The 14,134-nt window shown below is 49.6% G+C and overlaps 1 protein-coding gene across 3 annotated transcripts in view; it reads left to right on the forward strand.

Annotated features, from left to right (window-relative positions):
- Positions 1 to 897: 897 nt before the first annotated feature.
- Positions 898 to 14,134, forward strand: part of NR4A3 (nuclear receptor subfamily 4 group A member 3) — a 39,255-nt gene continuing 26,018 nt past the window's right edge. The window contains exons 1-5 of one of the 3 annotated variants that reach the window (XM_058523642.1): positions 898 to 1,367; positions 4,531 to 4,704; positions 6,951 to 7,912; positions 11,536 to 11,665; positions 12,129 to 12,301. In XM_058523642.1, coding sequence (XP_058379625.1) covers positions 6,953 to 7,912; positions 11,536 to 11,665; positions 12,129 to 12,301 — 1,263 coding nt within the window. In that variant the 5' untranslated portion in view covers positions 898 to 1,367; positions 4,531 to 4,704; positions 6,951 to 6,952. Of the gene's footprint in view, positions 1,368 to 4,530; positions 4,705 to 6,470; positions 7,913 to 11,535; positions 11,666 to 12,128; positions 12,329 to 14,134 lie in introns of those variants that run through there. The other 2 variants (XM_058523644.1, XM_058523643.1) reach the window with 2 other exon arrangements.

A 14,134-nucleotide genomic window follows, 5' to 3' on the forward strand; every position in this document is an offset into this window, starting at 1 on the left:
CGTGTGGGTTTGTTTTATACACATTAAGTAGTTTCTGCTGCAGCGCGCGCATGAATGATGGACGTGCACTTAGTTGGGTTATAATGGGTCCAGTTAGGAAACCCACACCTTAAATATAAAGAAATAAAACCTTATCTTCCCGGAGCCATCTGCAGCCCTGTGCGAAATACGCGCCCAGCAAATGACGAGAAGAGGGGCATTCGCCTAGGCGCAGAGGGCCAAAGAGACGTAAACAGCTTTAGAACTGTTGCTTGGGGGAAGCGCAGCTGCACCTCAGGGAGTCTTCGGACTGATGCCTGACTCCTGCACCGGCTGCCAGGTCACTCGGAGAAGCTGGCTGGCGGAGTCTTCCCTTTCGGAAGAGCTGTCCTCTCCCTTACCCCCTCGACTTGGCTCCCTGCCTCGGGGCAGCCTCGGAGGCGCGCCAGCAGGACTCCTCCAACTCTGCTCCACCCGAGCCTGACAGCTGGGCGGTCCCGCCTGACCCGCGGGCGGGCCGCTGCACCCTCTGGCCGACTCGCGCCCGGGCGAGCAGCGCCGCTGCAGAGCGGTTGGCAGCGCGGGTCCCAAAGGCCTCCGGGCTGGGGCTGGCCACGCGAAGCAGTTTCCATTGTGCTGCCCTGGGAATGGCCGGGGAACGCGCGCGCGCGCGTACATGCACACACACACACACACACACACACACACACACACACACCCTCCCTCGCACACGCGGAACCGGCTGGGCCAGGGGAGGGAGGAGGAGGGTGACGTAGCGTCCCATGGCGTCACATTGACGTCTCGCATTCCAGGCACTCTATGGAGAGGCCGCTAGGGCTCCTGTGGCATAAATGACGTGCCGAGAGAGCGAGCGAACGCGCAGCCGGGAGAGCGGAGTCTCCTGCCTCCCGCCCCCCACCCCTCCAGCTCCTGCTCCTCCTCCGCTCCCTACACACAGACAAGCTCACACCCGCTCCCTCACTCGCACACACAGACACACGCGCGCACACACACTCCACTCTCTCCCGCGCGCTCACACCCCTCTCGCCCTGCGCCCTCGCGGGTGCAGAGCCGCGCAGCAGCCGGACGCCCCTCCTGGGCTCACCTTGCAACGCTGACAGCGCCGGCGGTGGCCGTGGAGGTGGGAACAGCGGCGGCATCCTCCCCCCTGGTCGCGGCCCGAGCTAGGACGCCCGCGGAACCCCTCGGCGGCGCTCTCCCATGAGTCGGGATCGCAGCATCTCTTGCCAGCCACTCACCGCCTCTGGGAGCCACTGGGCTTGTACACGGCAGCCCTTCCGGGACAGCAGCTGTCACTCCCCTCAGTGCAGATTTCGGGACAGCTCTCTAGAAACTCGCTCTAAAGACGGAACCGCCACAGCACTCAAGTACGTATGAGATTCGACCAGTTAATTGGGGGACTTGCTAAAAAGTTGGCGCGCTGGGAAGCGTCGCTCCTGAAATTGACAACTTTAAGTGTGGGGTTTTCCCCCTTGCCTCCTCTCTCCGGCTTTGCTCTCCGAGCGGCCAGTGGGTTCTGATCTGAAACTTTTCCCCTGTAGCGGGCCCGCGGGGATCTCTGGAGCTCGGGGGATTTGTCCCCCCACCCGAAGAGGCGAAAAGCCTCTAACAAAGAGGAGGACCGGGATTTGTGCACTAGCAGCTCCACCGATGTAATTCAGGGTATTTCGGCTCTAGTTGTCATGGTAATGATGCTCTCGGCGGCGGCGGCGGCGGCAACGGCGGGGAGTTGCAGCTCCGGTGATGAACGGCAGTAATTTCCCTGGCTTTTAACTAGGATTGAAAATAAGGGCTCCGGTGGGTCTAAGTTAATATACCTAAAGGTGACTCCGAGCTGGTTGACTGGGGGGAAGCTTGGGAGGGAAGGGGCCTGGGCAGCAGCGGCCGGAGTTTGCAAAGGCGTTCCGAGGATCTCAGGAAAGAAAGCGTAATTGTAGGAATGTGGCTTATTGTATTGAAATGAGCCTGGGGCTCCACTAGGCACGTCTGCCTGGCGTCGCCGACTTGCCGGTTTACACTTTTCCCTTCGGAGGTAATCGGGTGTAATTGCCGGCTCCCGCGCCCCGACACGCGTGGGGACGGTGTCTCTCTCCTCCGATCCTTGGCTCAGTGTGGGAAAGAAATGTTTTAACTGACAGAACTCGCGCTTTTGGAGAAGTTGCTCCGAGTGTTTTAATAGAAATGAAAGTTCTCAGCGGTGAGGGGAGAGCGGTCATGCGAGCGCAGCCTACGGAGACTGACTTCCAAAGGCACCTCTCGAACCTGTTGGAAGCTTGGGGCAGTCATGAAAGAGAAAGCGTTTTGTCCCTTGATTCCAAAGGACGTTCTTGGAGATTGCTTTTTATTTATGCCTCCGGATTCTCCAGAGGGAAAAGCTGCAACGCGTTTGGTAATCAGAAATCTCGGGCTGTTTTCCCAGAGCTTTAGGGTGCCAGGAGAGAGGTATAGGGTGCCGTTCAGTCATTTCATCGCGAAGCCAATCCTGAATCTTCTTTTCCCACGACGGAGAAATATTTTATAGAACTGAGTTGGGGAAAGAAAAAGCTGCCCAACGCGGCTACTGGGCACAATGAGTGAAGTTAGAGTTTATTGGAGTTATCTTAACAAGATGCTCGTAATGTGAATATCAAAGACTGCTTAGACCGAGCAGCCTCCACACCCGCTCACTCCCCCCGCACCCACCCACCCCCTTCCCCGGGACCGTGCGCTCGCAGAAATTCTCCCCCGCGGTTCGTCTCCTCTCCCTCGGTCTTTCTGAGAATCTCTGTCTTTCCCTTGCTGTCGGTCTCTCCTCTCCTCCTGCCCCCGCCCAACCTCCGCCCCCGCTCCCCAGGGTTGGAAACTCCGCGGAGGAGCCCCGGTCACAATGGTGCGTTTCACGGTTTCCTCCATACACTTCACTACGGGGAGGGGAACACGGGGGTGTTCCTTTCGCCTGCCCACGAGAAAGAAAGGGGCTTTGACAGAGGTAGTTATTTCTTCCTAATTTACAACCCCGAGGCTCCGTGCTCCCGGCCCCGGCGGCCGCGAGCCGGAGCGGCAGAACGTGTTTCCAGGCGCGGAGGCTTTGCCTAGGTAACCGGCCATTTGGGGGGGCGGAGAGAGCCGTGGGGCGCTCGGCTGGGCTGTAGGAAACGTGGTGTGGCACTCTCCCGCGAACGCCGGGCTCTCGAGGGGAGCCCCTTCCTTGAGGAGACGCGACCCTCGCCCACCGGAGTCAGAGGCCGATCCTCGGAGAAAGACTTGGCTGGAAAGGCCCCGGGGAAGGGCGGGAATGCGGGCACCTACTGGAGAGGTGGTGGGAGGTTGCTGAAGACCCCCACAGAAGATGCGAGGGGGGACGGGAAGCGCATGCTACAGCCATGGGAAGATCTGCCCGTGCTTGCGCTAGAGCCAGCGCAAGCTTTCCGTAGGATCAGCTGGGGCTTAGGGTAGCAAAGGAATCCCCCATTTCCTGGCCTTAGAGGGCTTCCTGGATCTGGGGGCTCCGAACCCCCCCTTCAGGCAAGCCCCGGGCGCAGGGGTGCCGGGGAACGAAACTTACACGACCTTCTCGGCCCGCGCATTCACGAGGTTTTTTGGTTTTGGGTTTTTTCGGTCCACGTTCCCACCCCTCGAGCTGTGAATGGGTCCAGGCAAAGGGGGCGCTATAGGCCAGAGTTTGGGCCAGTGGGATCCTTCCCGAGGCCCGCGGAGCTGCGCTTACAGCTACAAAGTTTCGCTGAGGCTGTGCGCAGAGACGCTCGCCCCGGAGCCGCGCTCGGCGCCCTCCGGAATGTGCCCCCTCCGGGCCGCCGGATGGCCCTGAGCCTCGAAGTCGCCCACCCTCGGGGATACCGCCCGCTGGGTGTGGAGGGCCTCCCTCCGCCCGCCCCACCGGCCTCGAACGCAAACCGCCTTGTTTCCAGTGCGGGCCTATTTCCACTGTGCCCTTTTGTTTGCTTGACCCCTGGCCCCCGAAACTCGCGGCTAATAGAAGCGAAGCTCCATTAGCATTTAGAATGAAAAGCGCAGGCTTTCTTAATTCCTCGGGGCATTCATGCATTCGTTCCGGACCTTGTGCATTTCCTATGCAACGTGTAAATTTGTATGGGGGGGGAGGGAGTTGGAAAATGGCTATGTTCCTCTCGTGCACACTCACTGATCCCGATTTTGGGCGGAATTCTTCCTCAAGTGTTCTCCTTCCTTTGGTTTTCCTGACTTCGCGAGCTCGGAACCAGTTGTGGGGGAGAGAGATCAATTTCTGGGTGACGACAGGCTGCGCGTTTTTTAGCCTCGGTTCGGGTGCCACAAAACGGCAGTGAGCGCGACGGGTGCTGACAACCCTTCTTCGGCTCCCCCAAGGCGATGTAGTGCTTCTTGCCCAGGGACTCCGTTCACATTAAGTACTGCTTTCTTACCCTTATAATTCTTTGTAATTAACTTAGCATTCCTAGAGGACCCCACCAACACCCCAATACGCGCAGCCCAGGCCGCGGTAACCCAGCCTGGTCCCCCTGTGACCTCTGTCCTCTCTCCCGCTGCCCGCAGAGCCCACTGCGGAAGAGCGCAGCCCGGCAAGCCCCAGCCCTGAGACTGGACGCTCAGCGGAGCCGGGCAGCACCGCAGCCGCTTCGCCTCGCCGCACATCCCCGCCTCCTACACTCTCAGCCTCCGCTGGAGAGACCCCCAGCCCCACCATTCAGCGCGCAAGATATCCTCCAGGTAGGTCTGAAGGCACGACCCCTTATTCCTCCCAGGCTGGAAGAGGTGGGGGAGGGGGTGGGCCCTGGGCCTCTGGCTGGGGCAGGCTGGTCGACTTGCCTAGCGCCAGGACAGTGACTGCTGGCTGCGCATTTCACAGCACAGGTGGCTTCTTTGCACGAAGCTCCTCTGGATACCACACCCTGTTGCTACCGAGTGGAGGAGCCAAATTAAATTAAGCGTTGCGTTTCTCAAAAATATTTTTCCTAAGAAAAATGCAAATACACCAATAGATTAGGATCTTTTAATACATTTTAATGTCATGTTTGCTCTCCTTTTATATCCAGTTTATGCATTTAAGAGTTATGGGATCACTTTGAGTTATACAGAGCATTTTTGTTTGTATAAAACCCAAATCATTTGGGTGCAGAAGTTTGGATTACTGAAGCTCAGAGGGAAAGAGAAAAAGCATTTGAGCTGAAAATCGAGGAGTCAATTTGAGTTGGGCAAAAGAAAGAATTGCAAGTTTGGCTTGTAGCACCTTTTTATGCATTTGTGAAAGGAATACCAAGTGCCTGGGCTGTGTAGGCACCAAAGACAGGCAGATAAATAGAACTCAGTCTCAGCAAGCTGATCTTCTAGCTGGAAACCTCAGAAAGACACAAGGGAGAGCAATAGGCAGGGATTGGCAAGGAAGAATGACAGAAAAGACTCCTGGAGAAATCCCAGAGGGGCTGAAGGGAGAAAGAGAATAGATGAAACATCAGGAAGTGTTCTTTCTTTTAAATGATTAGCCTTCCATGTCACCTCAACAACTGGACAGCAGTATAAGTGATCCTTTAACTGCAAACTGTAAGTCTGTTTTTAAGGCCCTGCTTGGAAAATAAAGGCTTGAACTGGCCTCTCCTCATCACTGCTTCTTCCAACAGGCCCTCATCACCTTTTTTCAAGTCAAGATTTCATCCCATACACGCATGACTCAATCAGATTTGGAAATGTGGGTAAGAGAAAGATGTCAAAGGAAATGAGAAGTACTCACTTTTCTATTAGTCACAGCTTCTACACCAGAGACTCCAAAGAGACGTTAAGCACCTGGTTTTCCTTTGGTTCAGAAAAACCAACCACCAGAAACTGCCTGTTTTACCATTTCTCTTTAGCCATAAAGAAAGGGAAATAATTAGATAAATAAATCACCCACCAGACCCAGTAATTCTCAGGGCCTTCTCATCCAGCTCAACCTCTCTGAATAATAGTAAGCACCCTGGATACCACTGGCTTTGGGGGCTCAACATAGTCAAACTTGCAGAGAAACTAAACCTCTTAAGAAACTGGGGTACTAATTCTTCTGTTGTAAGAAAATATGTAGACTAACTCACCTATTATGATAGCTGTAAACTGTTGTCATAAAACAGCCACTGATATATTTATTAGTCAGAATTGGAAAAAAAAAATATATATATATATATATACAGTCTATGGCAGAGAGCAGGTTTGGTGGGTGTTTTGTTGCAGCTGCTGATCTTTTTCCTTGCAGATGGCGCAAACTCCCCCGAGTCCATTTCCTGGGCCTACATTCCCACCTCGCCACCTAGCTGGCTGAAGTCATCAACAGGGGTCCAGTTCGCGCAGGCTGTTAGCCCTGTTTGGAGGAGTGGGGAGAGGGTGGGAGAAAGCAACCACAATGTGTGTGTGGGTAGCCTCAGTTGGCACTTGTAAAATGTTAGAATGCCACTCTCTCCCTTGGCCAGTAAGTCCCACGTAGGACACCTTTTTTGGACTAATTTATACGTTTGTAAATCAATGCGTGTGACTTGGGGGACCACTGGCCTCTTTCCTCAAAAATAAACCAACAGGGCTTTCACTGGCTTTCTTGTTGTCCTCCCAACTTGTGGCTGAGGCCACTCCAATTAGTTTCTAGAGCTCAAAACCACTGTGTAAAACATCCCTGGGTTTATGAGGGAAGAAATCAAATTCCCTAGATCTGGTGGAGGATAGGGCAAGGGAGGGAAGGTGGGCACAGAGGCCCCGAGGAGGCCAAGTTTTGGCATCTTGTGGCCCCTTTGACAGTCTGCCAGGGATTCAGCTTTCTTCCCAGGGAAGACAGGAAGGAAGAAAGGATGGGGCTTTAAATCTATGCTACCAGAAGGAGGAAAGGATATCACTTTCTCTCTGTTTCCCAGATTAGAGAGCAATGAATGCAGTGCTACGTATTAGCTAGGAAAGAGTGCTGACTTGCTTCTGAGAGACCCTCTTCCCTGTTCTTGCAGATATGCCCTGCGTGCAAGCCCAGTATAGCCCTTCGCCTCCAGGTTCCAGTTATGCAGCCCAGACCTACGGCTCGGAATACACCACGGAGATCATGAACCCCGACTACGCCAAGCTGACCATGGACCTCGGCAGCACCGAGATCACGGCCACGGCCACCACATCCCTGCCCAGCTTCAGTACCTTCATGGAGGGCTACTCGAGCAACTACGAACTCAAGCCCTCCTGCTTGTACCAAATGCAGCCGTCGGGGCCGCGGCCCTTGATCAAGATGGAGGAGGGCCGCGCGCACGGCTACCACCATCACCACCACCACCACCACCACCACCATCACCAGCAGCAGCAGCAGCAGCAGCCTTCCATTCCGCCCCCCTCTGGCCAGGAGGACGAGGTGCTGCCCAGCACCTCCATGTACTTCAAGCAGTCGCCGCCGTCCACCCCCACCACGCCGGGCTTCCCCCCGCAGGCGGGGGCGCTCTGGGACGAAGCGCTGCCCTCGGCGCAGGGCTGCATCGCGCCGGGCCCGCTGCTCGACCCGCCGATGAAGGCGGTGCCCACGGTGGCCGGCGCGCGCTTCCCGCTCTTCCACTTCAAGCCCTCGCCGCCGCACCCGCCCGCGCCCAGCCCGGCCGGCGGCCACCACCTGGGCTACGACCCGACGGCCGCCGCCGCGCTCAGCCTGCCGCTAGGAGCCGCCGCCGCCGCGGGCAGCCAGGCCGCCGCGCTCGAGGGCCACCCGTACGGGCTGCCGCTGGCCAAGAGGGCGGCCGCGCTGGCCTTCCCGCCGCTCGGCCTCACCGCCTCTCCCACCGCCTCCAGCCTGCTGGGCGAGAGCCCCAGCCTGCCGTCGCCGCCCAACAGGAGCTCGTCGTCGGGCGAGGGCACGTGCGCCGTGTGCGGGGACAACGCCGCCTGCCAGCACTACGGCGTGCGCACCTGCGAGGGCTGCAAGGGCTTCTTCAAGGTGAGTGCACGCCTGCTCCGGGCGCCCCTCCCCTCCGCAGCCACCCGCTCCAGTGAGCATGAAGTGGGCCCTTCCCGGTTTGGGAGTTCTAATTGTTATTCTGTGCCTTCCTGTGGCCTTTCCTAGCACCTTCACGTCCACTTTCTCAAGGGTTTTTAACTTGAGGTCCATTACAGGAGGCCGCCCCGGGTGGACTTGAGGGAGGTGGGAACCTCCCGGCTTTGCTTTACCTTCTGAGCATTTTTCTGGAGAGCCTTCAGCAGACTCTCAAAATGATCTGTGATCTCCAAAATGCAAAAACCCCATTGCATTCCCTCTCTGTCCATCCAGGGTGTCTAAAGGATAGGCTCTGTGTGCCCGGCCTTGGACATTTGTATCTCAGTTAATCCTCATAGTAAGAGCTAGGACTCTAGAATCAGACCTGAGATTGAGTTCTGGCCACCCACTAGCTATTTTTATTAACAGTGTCTTGAAGGTAGACATTAATTATCCTTGTTTCATAGATGAGGAAATGGAGGCTCAGAGAGGTTATTCAACTGCCCCAGGACACACACTCAGAGAGCGAGATGGAGGCAGGATGCCAACTCATGTTTGCATGATGCCCAAGTGCACGCCTTCTTCACAGCTCTGCAGCAGCAGAATAGACAGGGGCAACTGGCTGGTACAGTTTGGAGCAGCTCCCTCCATAGAAGATAGAAGCTGGGGTCTCACCAATCCACTCCACCTCTGGTGCCACACACACTCTGCCAGGTGTGGACACTGTTCGTTATCTCATAGACCCAGAGGAGAACTTACAGTGGGAGGGTCTTCAGCCCCCCCATATTTTACCCATGAGGAAGCTGAAACCTGGAGAGGTGAAGCCTTGTGCAGCCTGTAAACAGTGATTTAGAAGCCCAGGGGACAGTTCCAGCTGGTTTCCCCTGACTCTTGAGTTCAGTGCTCTTTCCATCACTCAGGGGGAAGAGGCTTTGCTCTTCTGCTGCTCTACTGTTCCTGTTGAGTCCCAGACTTCAGACACTTAATTCTGTGCCGCCCTACCCCCTTCCCTGGCTGTTATCTCAGGCATTTGCAAACCCATAAGTGTTCTCCCACAAAAATCACTCCCTAGCCTCCAGTGCTGGGCAGGGTGGAGGGAAAGGGGAAGCCAGATGCTAATTGGGTAACTAGGACTTGGGAGGCCAATAGAATGTGTCTGGGAGCTTGCTGAAATTGGAGTCACAACACTGAAATAGGAATCCTTGATCTATCACCCACCATTTGTATGCCGTTGACTCGTCTTTCTAGGCCTCAGTTTCTCTATCAGGTGAATAAAATTCAGAGAAGGGCTATGAGTATTAAATGAGATAAAACATTTATGAAAGCACTTTGTAATCTTTAAAGGGCCATAAAACAACAGTTCATTATTAAATGAAAACTACAAAGTATTTCTAAAAATGCATATGTTTGTCAATTGGTATACATACCAACCAGCAACAGTTATTTTTGATCTGGGGATAGGAATCATGTGATTAATTAAATTTTGCAGATAAATGAGAAAATGCTTATGGAAAGACTTTGCAATACCTTAAGTGCCATATAGGAGGTATGCAGGATTATGATGTTTTAAATGTAGAACTCTCAGTTTAGCCACTTTTTTTCTGTCTTAACTACTCAAACTTCACCAGGGTTACTTTCAAGTAACTGCGTTCCTTTGGCAGATATGATTTTTACAGCATTTGACTGGAAAAGCTGAAGGGCAGTGAAACAGGCAGCTGAAAAGGAGGAAAGAAAGAAAAACAGTTAAGAGAAGTAGTAGTAATCCACAAATATAACACCCCTGAATAATTGACAGTTGACCAAAATACAGGAGTGGTAACACATTCCTAGTCTAGAATTGTCAATTAAGTGTTCCCCAACAGTGTCCCTTTTCTGCAGCAATCCCTTGAAAACAAATCTATACTTGAAAGGGTGGGGGTAGGATGGGGGAGAACTACCCCACAGATCTGTTAATTAAGGGAACGAGAGCAGGTTTTACCCAGTGGCTTTCTACCATTAAATTGAATTCTTTAAAAATGTGACATGAAGTGCAGTTAATGATGGGAATTCAGTGATTGAACTGTAACGATCTTTCCCTGTCCTTAAACTGTGCAGGCACACACAGATGTGGGGAAGGTTTCAGGTTATTGGGAAAATGTACACCTGAAGCAAAATGCCACCAGCACTCAAATTGGCATATAGCCTTGAGGACGATGGGAAGAAATAGAGTTTTAGAAATTACTGCATGTTCAGTGAAAGAGAGCTTCATTCAGGAAACACAAGTTTCCTACCCTTACAGACGGCTGAGAATTTAAATGTGGAAACTCAGAAGTATGCTTGTGATTTGGAATTTTGCATTTTAAACTAAATGTATCTGGCTTTGTTAGATTTTTAAAGTTTTATATAAGCCGTTTAGAAACTATCTCCTAAAATGAAATGAAAGGGCGTTGAGGATTGCTGAAAGCCCAAGACTGAAAATAAATCTAGAATTTTGGACACAAAATAGATCACCAATCCCAAATTACCTGGATTTCTTTTTTTTTTTTTTTTAATGCAGCCAAGGCTTACCAAATAAATTCCAACTTTCTGCTCTATTTGGAGTTGTGTAGAGTCAGGTAATTTCTGAATGATTTCACCTAAGGTGGTAAATACACCTCCATTTGCACAAATGTTTTTAATTTTTTAAAAATCAAGCATTCTTTTAAATCTGGAGCACAAAATATGCTTAATTATTTCTCCATGTGTCATTTTAAAATTATATGTGATTCTGAAGAATACAACATTATTTTATATCCAAGTCCAAATTTGATGATGTGTCTTTTACAATATGGCTATTTTGATGTCTATGTCAATAGTCATTTATGAAATAACCTACTAATGGGAATTTTTATTGAGAATACATGGCTCTCATATTTCTTTCTTTCTCTCATCCTTTTTTTTTTCTTTCTTTCTTGGATGTGATAGTGGTTTTTAGTATCCAATTTTAAGATTTTGCTTTCAAAAATCAGAAATGGCTGGTTTACCATATATATTCTTTTCAAGATAAAATAAAGGACACAGGCTGATTAAGTGATTTTGGGGGGATTAAAACATTATTTCCTGTATGTTTTAACTAGACAAGTCCTGATTTGGCTTTTTATGATTTCATCTCTATTGGGGAACAAAGCCAGTTACTGTGATATTTGACTTAGAATAAGTGATAGCCAGCAAAGTACATCCCAGATAATTTTGATTTTATTTTAATAAGGTCAGCAATAATCAGGGGAGTGGAACAAGTAGGAAATTGTTCCCAAAGGGATATTAAAAGTGGAGATAATCTAATCCTCCAAGGTATGATATGTTGACCTGGTAATTTCAGATATGATTTTATCACTCAGACTTGAACGTCTCCTGAGACTCGCGTCAGAACAATCTGAGATGATTTTCACTGTCAGCAGCTAACACTAATAAAATTGTTTTTCCTGCAGGCTAGCGTGTTAGGAAATTAAATTTATCTAATTATACGAATTGCGCTGTCGCTTTTCACATTGTAATTAAAATACATCTTGTCAGGTCCTACCTCTTTCCAGAAACTATTAGTTGACTATCTCTGTATTGTATTTTCTCAGAGAACGGTGCAGAAAAATGCAAAATATGTTTGCCTGGCAAATAAAAACTGCCCCGTAGACAAGAGACGTCGAAACCGATGTCAGTACTGTCGATTTCAGAAGTGTCTCAGTGTCGGGATGGTTAAAGAAGGTACGGGTGTAATGATTTTTATCCATCTTGCTTATATGTATTCTCAGATATCACTGAAAAAATGTTAATATTTACTTTGGGATGGTGAATTTCCCTTGTTTCCCTTTCCTTCCAACATTTTACTTTTACGGTGTATATTTACGTTTAAAAATAGCTGAAGACTGCTTATTCTAATTTCTCAAAATCAATAGAGAGCTTGTGTACATACATCTTTGTTCTGTTTAAGAAGGAGACTTTTAGGACTAATTCATTACCCAATGTAAGTATGGGGTTGCTTTTATGCTGCTTGTTTCAACTCTCATTAAATCATTGTGTGAATATTATTCTAAACTTATTGCCTCTTTTAAATGGTTGGTCTCATTAATGATGGCTCAACTGTAAAGTGTTTTGATTCCTTTTTGTGATTTATGGCTATTCGTGAATATCTTTGAAGACATTTTTTCTTTCTTTCTCTCGGCATCAGTTGTCCGTACAGATAGTCTGAAAGGGAGGAGAGGTCGGCTGCCTTCCAAACCAAAGAGCCCGTTACAGCAGGAACCTTCTCAGCCCTCTCCACCTTCTCCTCCGATCTGTATGATGAATGCCCTTGTCCGAGCTTTAACAGACTCAACGCCCAGAGATCTCGATTATTCCAGAGTAAGTTTTTTGATGTCCTCCTTTTGAGAATGATCAGGGTCTCTATTCACGATATTCAGTAATAAGAGTTGATTGAATGACTTTGTGCCTGGCACTGTGCTAAACAGTTCTCATACCTTTTCTATATTTCTCACTTCATTTAGCAATTCTGGTGCATCCATTGCACCAAATAATTTTTGCCTTATTGGATCTCTAAATGCCTTAACAAATGACCCTGACAGTGCTGTACCTGTCATACCCATTGTTGCAGGATTCCTGGTAGTTGCCAATGATAGTCTGCACAGGTGAATTACAATTTGTAGATTTCTTTCACAATCTAGACAGAGTGACTACTGGTTTTTTCATATTGTGGTCAAACCATCTGGGTGAGCCTCAGGTTGTCTTTAAGCAGTTTACCCAGTTGCATTGGCATTGATTGACCTGCTGGTTGCTCAGAGGGATTAGACCGTTGAGGGAGAGGAGCAAGCTCTGGCCTTGACATCGGGAGGTGTCAGGAGGACTGGGATGGAACGCCGCCTCTGCTGCTTCCTGTCTGTGTCACCTGGCTCCTGCTCTTGGCTTTCTCAACCCTACAGTGGAGATGATTACAATATTTAACCCCAGAGGGATGTTTTGAACATCAGTCACACAGGAATGGTGGTTGAGAAAACATTTGAAAACCATAAATGATTACCGGTGTTGTTATTTAAGTCAACCAAAACATATCAACATTTTTATTTCATGTGGGATATAGTAAAATATCCTCAGTTTGAATTCTGCAAATTTCCAGAAATTTGGATAACACAGAGAAGAACCATGAAAAAGGATTTTCTGAGCAAATGTGTAAACATTACTGGAAGGCATTTTTTTAAAAGACTTAGAAAAGCAAACTTCTAGTAAAACAGGGTTTCTTCAAAGAAGGAAAGAAAGGAAAAAGATCAGAGTTATTGAGCAATTTCTACATGCTCGACATTGTGGTACATTGTCTGATTTAACTATTTAAAGAACCATAGGACCATACAGAACTGTAAGAACAGTCACCTCCACTCTAAGATGAGAAAACTTAGAACCACAGTTTGCACCAAATGAGAGCAACACTAGTCCAGGGATCCCCATTGGTTCAGCTGGCTTGGCAGCTACTACCAGATTGTCCTCCCCAGGTCTAATCAGTTTTTCAAACTTCTGGTAGAACAGCTGGCATAGAGTGTGAGTGTGTCTGCTCTGTGCCCTCCTTTTAGGTTGCAATGTTGATGGAAATGAAGGGGTGGTTAGTATACCCGCTGTGAACCTCCTTCCTGCATCCCCACCCTCATTGTAGGCTGTGAAGCCTCCTCTCTGCACCTGATCACAAGACTTCATATGAGAAGCACGGTAGATCCTTAGCACTAAAGGTTGAGGACTCTTATTCTGATTACAAGTAGCGTCTCTTGACTAGAGTCAAGTCTCAAATAATAGTCTAACAGAATAATGCAGGGGTTTATGGCTTAGGCTTCAGAACCGTGCAGGCCTAGATTAAAATCCCAACACCGTCATTTGCTAGCTTGGTGACCTTGAGCAACTGATTAAACCTTTTAATGCCTCAGTTCCCTCATCTGTGTTATGGAGTAATAATAATATCTGCTTCCTGGGGTTGTTTGTGAAGAATAAATAAGCTGATACTTGTCAAAGCTTTAGCACAGTGCCCTGTATGCTATCTCCTTGACCAAACCTTCCCATTTTACCATTTGTTGACTGTTCTCGTAAGTAGAACACTATACCTGTCAGGTGCCATGTAGCGATACCATTAAGGTAAGTATTATGATCTCTATTTCACAGATGAGGAGATTAAAACTGAGAAGGGCTAAAGGACTGACT

This window comes from Diceros bicornis, chromosome 28 (assembly GCF_020826845.1).
Source record: "Diceros bicornis minor isolate mBicDic1 chromosome 28, mDicBic1.mat.cur, whole genome shotgun sequence".
In the NCBI taxonomy this organism is placed as follows: domain Eukaryota; kingdom Metazoa; phylum Chordata; class Mammalia; order Perissodactyla; family Rhinocerotidae; genus Diceros; species Diceros bicornis.